This window comes from Bubalus bubalis, chromosome 7 (genome assembly GCF_019923935.1).
Source record: "Bubalus bubalis isolate 160015118507 breed Murrah chromosome 7, NDDB_SH_1, whole genome shotgun sequence".
Taxonomy (NCBI): domain Eukaryota; kingdom Metazoa; phylum Chordata; class Mammalia; order Artiodactyla; family Bovidae; genus Bubalus; species Bubalus bubalis.
In genome coordinates, this window is record NC_059163.1 from 37,412,884 (window position 1) to 37,426,659 (window position 13,776).

Genomic DNA, 13,776 nt, shown 5'->3' on the forward strand with positions numbered 1-13,776 from the left:
AAAGGCATCAGAGATATGACAAAATGCTGATGACGGAGAGTATTGTAGACCTCTTCAGAAAACGTTGGCTTTTTAATTATATACGAATAAAATATGAATCCTCAAGGAGTATGTTGAGAAGTTAATCACATTGCTTGTTTTAATATAAAGACCGATCATTTTAGCAGCTGCATTAAAGACTATAGACTGACCAGTGTTCACGCAGGAAGACCAGTTTGGAAAAGCAATACAGGTGAAATGATACTCTGAAATTAGCTGTGGGATGGTGGTAAGACTGTGTTCTGGATGATTTTTTTTTATGATTTTTTAAAATATAAATTTATTTATTTTAACTGGAGGTTAATTACTTTACAATATTGTGTTCTGGATTTTTGATGGATTAGATCTGAGATGTGGGAGAAAGGGAAATGTTAAGGATAATCCCAAGTTTAAAGTGCTGAACAACTACGGTGATAAAACTGACAGTGTGTGTGTGTGTGTGTGTGTGTGTGTGTGTGCAAACATATATGAAAAAAATCCCTGACTTCTAGTGTTTAATAATAAATATTGAGTGGAATTGTGGTCTAGAGTATGAGAAACGATTACTGAACAATGTGTACGTGAATCTCTGGCACACAATGCATAGGCCAAAATGTTTTAATTGCATTATTTTATTTACAAAATTAAAGATTGGTTCCCTAATATAGATATATAGATTTCCCCTCTACTATTGTAACTGTTTTTTTTTTTTCATGTTTTAATTGAAAATAATATCCTAGAATATTTTCCTGTAACATTTTGTAAAATTCCTTTGAATCAGTAACACTATAATTTGGATTTTTGTTATTCCTTCACCCACTTTACAGGTCTCAGAGTACTTGGAGTCTTTAACAAACCCCTCTTTCTAGGTTGTTTTTTACTTTTCATTGTTCATTCTGAGCTTATTTGAATTTGCCATAACCTAGTTTTATGATACTTGTGATGTTTAGTACTGATTTTGCATATACATTTAATGATTTCCCTGTGATATAATGTCTGTAGAAGTGTTAAAATAAGGTTTTCTTCCTTTTCCTTAAATTATAAAGTTCCTCTCTATATATCCCAATCACACAGATGACTTGTTGTTTTTCTGTTCTCCACATGGAATGAAGAATTTATCCATTTTCTATCAGATGTATACGTGAGTATTCAAAATATGGCACAAATCTTTATTCTAGGAATTATTTGCCAAAAAACGTGTTTATATAATAATGTACTAAGTATTAGTACATTAGTAACAGCAGTATAAGATATAAGATAGCAGTATGATATTTTTTAGTACATCTACATATAAATGCAAGAATAATACATGTATTTGAAGATTAATGCATCCAGAATCCAGAGATAATAAAAAATCTTGTCTATTTCTTTCTTGCTTTGGAATTTCAATACTACTGGCCATATTAAGAACCTGAGATAAAAGGAGAAAGCAAGAAATAATTTTAACGCTAGTAATCTACACTGCAGCAATTCACAATAGTGTGTTATATATAGAAAGAGATCAGTCATTGTTTTCAAGGCTGCTAAATAAAACTGAACTCTTGGAATGGCATGCCACTTGACCTTTCCAGGTTTCACCAGCAGTATTTAACGTGTTCAAAGGGAGCACACTTGCATGTGTCTCCTGTTGACAAGGCAGCTTCTCCTGGTAGTTTGCAGAATGTTCAAAAGGCACAAGTCTCTTGCTTCAGAACGCAGGAGAGAGTTGATTTCTTCAAGAGCTACACGGTCCATACTGAAGGATGACTTAAGAAATTTTCATTTTTTGTCACAATTTATAATCTCAGCAGGCCCTCTAAAATCAACGTCAGCAGTTAAACATTCAAAAACTACTCACTTTGAGATTGAAATACTTGATGCTCAAACCAAAAAGCAGATATGTATTGTGGACAAGGTGAGTTTTATTTATTTATTTGAATTTCTCTTTTCTGCTTCAAAGATCATTGATCAGTTGATTGATGCTGTAAAAGACTATACCAAAATATATTTTTGGGTTTTCATACCAATTTTATGATAGCTAGGATGGATACTTTAGCATGTACTTTAAAGTATGTTTTGCATACTTTGTTTCTATAAAAGATACCCATTGCTTCTTTCATATTCAATTTAAAGGGTAGCTAATAATTATTAGGTTCCGGTTTTCTTCCTAACATTGGGGCCATTGTCAGGAGGTAAAATTTCAGTGCTCGCCTTCTCAGCCTACATGACATTTGCCTAGGTTTTTCTCTTCAAGCACTGCCTTGCATATTCAAATTTCCATAGTTTTAATAGTGTTTGTATAAAACAGCAGGCAAAAGGCACTAAATTTATTAAAATAATATGTAACATATGGGATAAAATCTAGCCATTTGAAAATTGTTTAGAATTGATTTAATTGTCTACAGTGTTACAGTGTTTAGGAACTTAAATTACTGTTTAAAACTACAGAGTCTGAGTTCCTAAGAAGAATGTCTTGCTTAATATATCATTCTTCTACACTCATATGACTGATGTTTCACTAAGGAAAGATAAGATATATACTTACCAGGTTAGAAAAATAACACACAAATATATATATGCGTTGTAGATAGATGTGTATGTACAATCTTCCAATCATTTTCAGTTTTTCTAAAGTTTGAAAAAAAAATGAGTACTTCAGTTTATTATGGGAAAGACTGACATTTTAATAAAACATTTATTTATTTTGCTCTAAAGACATGTTGAATAAGTATTTTGCTATTTTTCTAAAATGAAAATTCAATCACTGATTCCATTTATCTATGCTCTAGCTATGTTTCTAGATAAGAGGAAAAGAGAAGAAACTATTTACTTGTTTTTAACTGCCAAGAATATGATATATACCTTCTTATAGTGATTAAACATTGTGACCAGTCCATTAGTTGGAAAATACTTTTATTTACAGGTGGAAATGAAAGAGAGAACTTTTACAAGTTCATGCAGGTCATATGTGGAATGTATGAAATTGAAAACCTTTACTTCAGAACTCTAAATCATATTATTTCTCTATAGTACCACTAGAGTCATGTATAAATTATAAATATGCATTATGTATAATATATTTTTAACTTACAAACTTCAGGCATGTTACAATTTAAGTATTTCAGTAAAATGTGTGATTTTTTATATTATACTGTAGTAGGATAAATTTTGAAAATAAAACTACTATCCAGAAGTTGTTGATGTTTGTAGGTTCTCACTACTGAAAATTGAAAACTTACAAGGAAAATATAATAAAATTAAGGTAGAATAAAACAAAAATGGAATAGATATTATATTGGCCAAGGATTTCCAAAGAACATGATTCTAAAATGAGATGTTATTGTGTCTTTTCTGATATGTGTCTAAACTTTGACATGAAATTCATTTTAAAGTAATGAGAAAATGTTGAGCTCCTAATTATTTCCCTACTACATTTAAATTTCCTATTATTGAGATTTTTAAGACACAGGGCTTGCATTTTTAGGTATTAATTAAACTGCACAAAATTTAAGCATACAGAAAACCAGTATTCTTTTCAGATAAAGGTTTGTTTTCAGAATCTCACATCTGAACTCTAAGAGACCCAGTAATTGCATGTCCAATGGCAAATCTTTAGGGAAATTCATTAGGCTAGCTAGAGGATTAATTTGGGATTCCTCACGGCTTTTATTGCACAATCAACACCATCTGATGTGTAACTTGCTGCATCCAAATCATTGACTTGTCAGTACAATGGGTTTTGTTTTGTCTTGTATTAGTTTTGCAATTTGGTAAACTGTCTCATAATGATGGCAAGACATAGAAAAAAATCTGGAGTACTTTGCTGCTTTGCTTTATGATTGTAAACATGAAAAATAGTGTTTTTGTCTCACACAGTTTTTTATTAAACAAATTAGCAGCTATATTAATAGTAGGTCATGTTAATTGCCTCTCATTATACTTGGCTCTACCTAGTATATGAAAATCGTGTTACTTAAATTTGGTCTCTGTCTTTCAGTAACTGTAATAAAAGTTATAAAGTAGTAAAAGTTAAAGGTCATATATTTTGGAACAAGTATACTGTGACCAAATACCTACTACATCAGTCATATCTATCAAACACTCAGGAAAACCATTGAAGTGCTGACCACCAGGACTCTTATTTTGAACATAGGTTAATAAAATCTATTTTATAAGCCTATGGTGAAGAGTAAGAATAAGATATGTAACACATTTAGCATAGTGTCTTGAACATAATAGGGAAAAGCAATTTTTTTTAGCTTAATAATCATTTGGAGGGAGAAATTTAATATGCCTACAAATCCAAGAAAAAATAAGTGATGAAACACTTGAAAGTTACCTATTGAGAAGATTTGTTATAATATGTTATATATGAATTTTCAAATATGCATAGGATGTATGTATTTAGTAATATGTGCTGAACTCTAGTAGAAATTTTGTTGCATCTAGCCAATACAACTTTAACTGAGGAATGAGCAAAAAATATTTGTTCAAGATATTCATAAGACAAAAATATTAAAATAATTCTTTGGATTAAATAAAACATATTGAATCACATTCTTTTATTCATATACACAAACACAAACACCCCAGGAAACAAATCCTTCTATTATCCTCTCCAGTTTCTATCTCTTTTTTCTCATTACTTTTATCGTGGTCATGATGTCTGTCCACATTTTTCTCTTTCATTCTATTTTAAACCCACTGCGTTTAGGCATTTGCCTCCATCACTTCTCAGAACATGAACTTGCTGAGGTTCGCCAGTGAGGCAGTGATAAATACCTCACTAAATCCAAAGGTCAATTCTCATGCTTTATTTACTCGGTATATGGATAACGTTTGCCACTGTTAAGTACATCATCCTCCATAAAATATGTTTGATACTTGAGTTCCATGAAAACACACATGCATTTAAAAAAAAACAATGTTGCTGACTTCTTCCTTTTCTCTTGCTGCTTCTTTATTAACTGACTTATTAGATGTGGACTGTCACCAACTCAGTCATCAGGACTTTTCTCCATGTTTAATCATTTACCTATGGAGTGCTATAGCTTTAAATATCGTCTGTCTATTGATGACTCATAAATATGTAATCATAGCTTATCTTTTACCCTGAAGTGCAAATCCAATTATTTTTGTGTCTATCTTCCTATGTATGTATGTATGTATGTAGGTATCTATCTATATAGCTATGTATTCATCCATCTCTCTATCCAGCTATTTGGATCTTTTCTAGGCATCTCAAACTGAAGTATCTAAAACTGAGCATTTGGTCTTCCCTGAAAATTTTTCCACAGAGTTTTCTAAATCAACAAGTAGCAACTACACACTTCAAATACTTCAAGCCAAACACTTGGAGGCATCATGACTGGTCTATTCATCTCACAGCCCACATACAATCCATCCGCTTCATGATACTTTCAAATATATCCAGACTGACAAATTTTAACCGCCTCTCCCACCAGCACTACTAAATCTTTCCTCTGCTCTGTCCTTAGCACATTCAATATATTCTCTATGTAGCAACAAAAACTAGACTGTTAAATCATGTCAGAGAACATCATTCCCCACTCATAACTAGTCAATGTGTTCCTCTGGGTCTTTACTTCCTGTCACTTTTTCCTTGGGGCCTTTCCTGACTACCTACTTAAAACTGCAAAGTCTGCCATTGTTCTTCATTACCCTTCCCTGTTCTACTTCTTTACTAAAACCTATTACTATTTAACATATTGTTTATTTTCCTTTTTTCATTTTATTTATTATTTGGCCTAACCCTATTATGCTAGCTTCACAAATTCAAGGATTTGTGTTTTGTTTTTTTTTTTTCTTCACTCCTGTGTCTCTAGCACTTAAAACAGTGCTTGGTTCAAAGAAAGCACTTTATTCAATTTATTGAATAACTCAATGCCTGTTCAAGAGATATGTGGATTTGATAATGCACTCATGTTTAGCAGTGGTGGTTTTGGGATGGAGGAGTATGATATTTAAAAATACTGTTTTGTTTTGTTTTTTTCTATTTTCTAAATCTAATTTGGGCTTCTCTTTTAGCTCAGTTGGTAAAGAATCTGCCTGCAATGCAGGAGACCTGGATTCGATCCCTGGGTTGGGAAGATCCCCTGGAGAAGGAAATGGCAACCCACTCCAGTATCCTTGCCTGGAAAATCTCATGGAGAGAGGAGCCTGGTGAGCTGCAGTCCATGGGGTCGTAAAGAGTTGGGCACGACTGAGTGACTAACACTTACTTAAATCTAACTACAAATCAAATAAATGTTAATATATTTATAGAAAAACATTTAATTAAATCATTTCACTGAATGCCCAAATTACTCTTGGCTTGCTCCAAAAAAAATATATAGAATTTAACTTTGTATTGTGTATAATTTACTAACAAATAGTCATGTTCTTATTACAGAAGCTAACAAGCCTTTCATAAAAAGGCAATGTATATGGGAATATTTAATTAGTATAGTTATTTCCCATAAATAATTAAACTGCAGATAATATGAGTATCTTGTTGTCCTTTAGTGGCTAAGTCCTATCTGACTCTTTTTTTTTTTTTTTTTTTAATAGCACATGCAACCCCACGTGCTATAGCCCATCAGGATCCTCTGTCCATGAAATTTTCCAGACGAAAATACTGGATTGGGTTGCCATTTTCTTCTCCAGGGTATCTTCCTGACTCAGGGATCGAACCTACGTTTTCTGAACTGGCAGGCGGATTCTTTACCACTGAGCCACCGGAAAAGCCCAATATGACTGTGTGTGTGTGTGTGTGTGTGTGCGTGCGCGCACACGTGCACGACAAGTCACTTCAATTGTGTCCAACTCTTTGTGACCCTGTGGACTGTAGCCCTACAGAGTCCTTTATCCAAGGGATTTTCCAGAATACTGGAGTGGGTTGCCATGCCCTCCTCCAGGGCATCTTTCCGACCCAAGGATTGAACATGTGTCTTTTACATCTCCTTCACTGGGAGGCAGGCTGTTTACCACTAGCACCACTTAGGAAGCCAAGTATGACAATAAAGACAGATAAAAGTGAGAAGATTTAAAAAATATTGTTAAATATCATTTTAAGTATTTTTGGAACATTAAAAATACATATGAAAAGTACATTTTTTTTAAATTAACAATGAGTAATTTCTAGTTGCTAACTATTCACATCTCACTTCTATTTTTTAAAATGTCAGAAGCTTATCTGGTGACAAGTGAATGATTCAAGAGCATGGAAAGAACTCTGAAAAGCTAAGCTCGTTAACATTTCCAATATCATCACATTCTTTTTTCTTTAATCTTTTCTCCAAGGAACTTGACCTCAAGAGACCTCTATCTCTTATTTTGTATACTCCATGAAAAAATTGTCGAAAACTTTTAAAAGACTTCTTATGAATAGAATACTCAGTAATTCTCTAATTCTTTTAAAGGCAAAAATACCAGTGTTTACTAGAAAACTGTGGAGAAAATAATAGGCTAGTAAGATTTCACAAAAATTGAAGCCTATATTTATGGGCTTCCCTGGTGGATCAGGCAGTAAAGATATATATATATATATATATATATATATATATATATATATATACACATAAAATAGCATTAGTTAGTATTCAAACCTAGAAAATACTAATACTTAAGTTAGAAAATTTGAGAATTCTTAATGTCTGACTTTGCCACTTTAAATATTTTATCTTGGACATGTAGTTTAGCATATGTGTGCCTTAATTTTCTAATCTGTAAAATGAGAATGGCACTTGCCTTAAAATGGTCTAATGGCAGTTTTCAGAATTTCATACATATGCAAATACAAATATCTTCCTGTTCTTCCATTCCAACTCTTCTTTCTCCTTCTCTTGTTTTCTATTCCTCTTTTCTCCTCTATTTTTTCACTGTCTTCTTCACATCCCTACTCTCTTTTTTTCTCCTCTCCACTTTATCCCCTCTATTCTATTTCTTATGATGTGGCATCATATAATTGAAAGTTTATGACTTTTGAACTAAAATACACCATATTTTAATATAAATTTGGCCTGCTTTTTTTTTTCTCTTTTTCCTTGGATATAGTCCAATATATATGTCCCTTATTATCTTTTTCTAGAAAAGTATCTAGATATTATTAATCTTCTTCCCCTGTATAGATGAAGAAAAATTGGCAAGGGAGTTGAAAAGAAGAACTTAGTGTGTTTTAGAACCAAACTTTGAATCTGGCCAATATACATTCTGTGGCTTGTTCTTAACTACCATACACTATTATGTGGAAAATTATTGACCTTTACTAGCCAAAATCCTCATTTTCTATTTAATTTCATGATTGAGGCATCTGACTTCCAGTAAAATGTGTTTCAGGCCATTGGTCCTATTTTACAAGGATGTCTACTTGCCTTTCCACTTAACATAAAGAAAGACTCTTAAGCATATTAAAATATATTTATGGGCTTCCCTGGTGGCTCAGGCAGTAAAGATATATATATATATATATATATATAGATATAGATATAGATATAGATATATATAGATATATATATACATAAAATAAAATTAGTTAGTATTCAAACCTAGAAATTAAAAATATTTAAAATTTTCTCTAATAATAAAGATAAAATGTGCTTTAAAAGTTCTTATTTTTTAAAATTAAGAAATTGAAATGAATGGTTCCTCCCAAAAAAGGTAATTAGTATAATCATTTTGTATGAACCCACGAGATCCGCAGTGCCCACTCTTCTTTTATATATAATTGAGAATTCCATAATGCAGCATGCAATTCTGATTTCAAAATAATCATTGTTTAATATTTGCTGCCCTGTCTTATATTTATCTCAGAAAAGGTATACCTATTCTGTATGTTTGTTCATGACATGTAGTCCAAATATATAATGTGATTAAAGAGATAATTTAGTGCAATGATTTATGCCCTGAAATCAGAAATGTTTGTATCTGCATTTGAGCTTTGCAAATCATTGTCTTATCACCTTAACATATTACTTAACTATTCTGATTCTTGGTTTTCCAAGTAGGATAAATATCAAACCAGTAAGGTAAACATCTATCTTCCAGGAGTATCTGTGGATTTTATACTTCTATGAAAAATGTTGTACCATGTTTGTCACACAGTTATTTGTATGCAAATGAACATTATTTTAGATAGTGGTGATACATTTTAAAATATTATTCCACTGAAGTGGGAAAATATCTAAACTGATAATTTTTTATTATGACTGTAAAAATTTAGGCATTTCAATGATAGTTATTATTATTCCTTTCTGAAATGATTAGTAAGGACTTCCCTGATAAGCTCAGTTGGTAAAGAATCTGCCTGCAATGCAGGAGACCCCAGTTGGATTCCTGGGTCAGGAAGATTTGCTAGAGAAGGGATAGGCTGCCCACTCCAGTATTCTTGGGCTTCCATTGTGGCCCAGCTGATAAGGAATTCACCTACAATGTGGGAGACCTGGGTTCGATCCCTGGGTTGGGAAGATCCCCTGGGAAAGGGAAAGGCTACCCACTCCAGTATTCTGGCCTGGAGAATTCCATGGACTGTATAGTCCATGGGACTGCAAAGAGTCGGACACGACTGATTAGGAAGCATTAGAATTAGAAAACATAGTCACAGGGCCCCATCTATGCAGAATCAATTCCTAGAAGTCTGTATCCCACCCGCATATTCCAAATAATATGCATACTTACTTATACTATGTTATACCATGAGAGATGCCAATAGATGTACAAGCAATTCCTGTCACTTTAATAGTAGAGAAAAAAAAATAATGTATTCTAGAAAACTATTAATGAATGACATTTACAAAACTAATATACACTGTTGTAAATATTTAACTAATTTATGTCTACACATTTCAATTTTCCATTTTTATCACTGTTTACAGTAAGGCTAAGATGTCATTTTTATCTCCTAATACATGAGGTCATGATACTCTATTTAGAAAGTAAACATAGATGATTAGGTTTTAGAGGATGCCTCTAGAAATAAAATGGTTGAAATTTACCCGATTCAGTCATTCTCTTACTCTATATTTTGACATTTTATAGTATCACAATCAAGTATCTATCGATTCAAAAGATATTTATTGATATATTGTCCAGTGCTCTATTACCTTTTCGAAATAATGCATTAACACAAACAGATGCAATTCCTAATTTCATTGATTTAATTCTCTCCTATGGAAGATGAACACTGTAAAAGTAATTTTACATGCAAAAATATATACAATGTGAGAGGAAAAATAAGGTAATTTGGGGTGGTAAACATAGGAAGATTACTTGGTCTGTTGGACAGGAAAACTCTTCCTGGAGAAATGGTTTTTATGTGTGGCCCAGATAGTGAATAAGATGAAGAGAAGTAGGAGGATAAGATAGACACTTAGGAGGTAGAAACAACAGTACATATTGTTTGGTTGTCAAGAATGAGGGACAGGAAGGGTGTAGATATGATGCTAAAATGATGTTTGAGCAACTGAAGATCCTGAAGATGAAAATCCCTTATGATAAAACAGTGAAAGAAACAAATAGATTCAAGGGTTTAGCTCTGATGGAGTGCCGGAAGAACTTTGGATGGAGGTCCATGACATTGTACAGGAGGCAGTGATCGAGACCATCCCCAAGAAAAAGAAATGCAAAAAGGCAAAGTAGTTGTCTGAGGAGGCCTTGGAAATAGCTGAGAAAAGAAGAGATGTTAAAGGCATGGAGAAAAGGAAATATATACCCATTTGAATGCAGAGTTCCAAAGAATAGCAAGGAGAGATAAGAAAACCTTCCTCAGTAATCAATGCAAAGAAATAGAGGGAAACAATAGAATGGGAAAGACTAGAAATCTCTTCAAGAAAATTACAGATACCAAGGAAATATTTCATGCAAAGATGGGCACAGTAAAGGACAGAAACTGTATGGACCTAGCAGATGTAGAAGATATTAAGAAGGGGTGGCAAGGATACATAAAAGAAGTATACAAAAAAGATTGTCATGACCCAGATAATCACAATAGTGTGATCACTCATGTAGAGCCAGACATTCTTGAATGTGAAGTCACGTGGGCATTAGGAAACATCACTAGGAAGAATGCAACTGGAGGTGATGGAATTCCAGTTGGGCTATTTCAAATGCTAAAAGATGATGCTGTGAAACTGCTGCACTCAATATGCCAGCAAATTTGGAAAATGCAGCAGTGGCCACAGGACTGGAAAAGGTCAGTTTTTACTCCAATCCCAACGAAGGGCAATGCCAAAGAATATTCAAACTACCTCACAATAGCACTCATCTCACACACTAGCAAAGTAATGCTCAAAACTCTCCAAGCCAGGCTTCAACAGTACTTGAACAAAGAACTTGCAGATGTTCAAGCTAGATTTACAACAGGCAGAGGAACCAGAGATCAAATTGCCAACATCATTGAAATAGCAAGAAAGTTCCAGAAAAATATCTGCTGCAAAGTCACGTCAGTCGTGTCCGACTCTGTGCAACCCCATAGACGGCAGCCCACCAGGCTCCCCCGTCCCTGGGATTCTCCAGGAAAGAACACTGGAGTGGGTTGCCATTTCCTTCTCCAATGCATGAAAGTGAAAAGTGAAAGTGAAGTCGCTCAGTCATGTCCGACTCTTAGTGACCCCATGGACTGCAGCCCACCAGGCTCCTCCATCCATGGGAGTTTCCAGGCAAGAGCACTGGAGTGGGTAGCCAGTGCCTCCTCCCCAGAAAAACATCTACTTCTGCTTTATTGATGATACCAAAGCCTATGACTGTGTATATCACAATAAACTGTTTAAAATCCTTCAAGAGATGGGAATACCAGACCACTTTATCTGCCTACTGAAAAATCTCTATGCAGGTCAAGAAGCAACAGTTAGAATTGGACATGGAACTACAGACTGGTTCCAAATAGGGAAAGGAGTACATCAAGAATGTATATTGTTACCCTGTTTATTTAACTTATATGCAGAGTACTTCATGAGAAATGGTGGACTGGATGAAGCACAGCTGGAACACAGATTGTGGGAGAAATATCAATAAGCTCAGATATTCAGATGACACCACCCTTATGGTAGAAATCAAAGAGAAACTAAAGAGTCTTTTGATGAAGTGAAAGGGGAGAGTGAAAAAGCTGGCTTAAAACTCAACTTTCAAAAAAAAAAAAACAAAGATCGTGGCATCAAGTCCCATCATTCATGGCAAATAGATTGGAAACAATGGACACAGTGACAGACTTTATTTTCTTGGACTCCAAAATCACTGCAGATGGTGACTGCAGCTGTGAAATTAAAAGACACTTGCTCCTTGGAAGAAAAGCTCTGATGAACCTACACAGCATATTAAAAAACAGAGACATTACTTTGCCTACAAAGGTCCATCTAGTTCAAGTTAAAATTTTTCCAGTAATCATGTATGGATGTGAGAGTTGGACTATAAAAAAGCCGAACACTGAAGAATTGATGCTTTTGAACTGTGGTGTTGGAGAAGACTCTTGAAAGTCCCACCAGTCAAATCTAATGGAAATCATTCCTGGGTTTTCACTGGAAGGACTCATCAGTTTGTACTTCCTGGGGGTCTTCAGTTTGCATTATAATGACTCATCAGCTGAAGCTCCAATACTTTGGCTACCTAATGTGAAAAACTGACTCATTGGAAGAGACCCTGATGTTCGGAAAGACTGAAGGCAGTAGGAGAAGAGGATGACAGAGGATGAGATGATTGGGTTGCATCACTGACTGGATGGACATGAGTTTGAGCATGCTCTGGGAGTTGGTGATGGACAGGGAAGCCTGGTGGGCTGCAGTCAATGGGGTCACAAAGTGTAGAACACAACTGAGTGACTGAACTGATAGAATGTTTATTGTGGATTTTTATGTTTGCTATTAGTTTGCTTTCTTATTATTTTTCAGACTAGTTGAGAGTAAGGGAGGAAGCAAACACTCAAGTTTGTACATTTTAAATTGGAGATCTTTGGGAGATAACCAGTAAGCAGTTGCATTTGAAGATGTAGAACTCAGGACAGTGGTCCAGATGAAATATATTAACTTGAGGATTAGAATCATATAGGTAGTCTTTGAAGCCTTTTGAGTAGAGAAGATAAAATTAAGAAAGAATAATGTGATTGATTGGAAGGGAAAAGATTCAACTGTAGAAAACTAAGAAATTCCAAAATGTAAAGATTTTAAATAAAGAGATGAAGAAGATTTTAAATAAAGATATAAATGAAGAGAAGGCTCCAGAGTATTAGAAGAAATATGTCAAATGTTATATAACAGAAGACTAAGAAAAAAATTGATTTAAGAAAAAAATTGATTAGAGATCAGTAGAGTCAAATGCAGCTAAGTAAAACAGAGGAATGCTGTGAGTGTCCCATATATTAAAGGTTGCAGCATTAATTGCTGAATTTAATGAGACCACTTTAGATACAATAATTTGGGGGGAATCTAGTCTGGAATGGGGCTGCCAAGAAATGAAGAATAAAAATTTGAGTTTCCTGAAAGGCCCTTCCTTTGTAGGTTGGGGTCGGGGGGAGAGGCTCTTGAAAAATGTACTTGTCCTAACTCTATTATTCAACTTTATACTCTTATTTAGTTCAATTCACATACTTGGGATTATCTTCTACCTTTTCTTTATTACTCCATGTTTCAATATTCTATACTACTCAGCTATCCCAAAAGAGTCTTGTAATTTGCATTGTTTCACTTTTGATCAAATTTGATTCATGTTCCTGAAGTGTACTGTCACAATCTTATGTCTAATTCACATTCATTCTTCATGGTCCAACTGAGACAACAACCATTTCATGTGCCA

At 34.0% G+C, this 13,776-nt stretch overlaps 1 protein-coding gene across 5 annotated transcripts in view; it reads left to right on the top strand.

The window, feature by feature from the left end:
- The first annotated feature begins 1,604 nt into the window (after positions 1-1,604).
- Positions 1,605-13,776, top strand: part of TECRL (trans-2,3-enoyl-CoA reductase like) — a 148,786-nt gene continuing 136,614 nt past the window's right edge. The window contains exon 1 of one of the 5 annotated variants that reach the window (XM_025289998.3): positions 1,605-1,912. In XM_025289998.3, coding sequence (XP_025145783.1) covers positions 1,634-1,912 — 279 coding nt within the window. In that variant the 5' untranslated portion in view covers positions 1,605-1,633. The remainder of the gene's footprint in view (positions 1,913-13,776) is intronic. The other 4 variants (XM_044945838.2, XM_006080572.4, XM_044945839.2 and 1 more) reach the window with 4 other exon arrangements.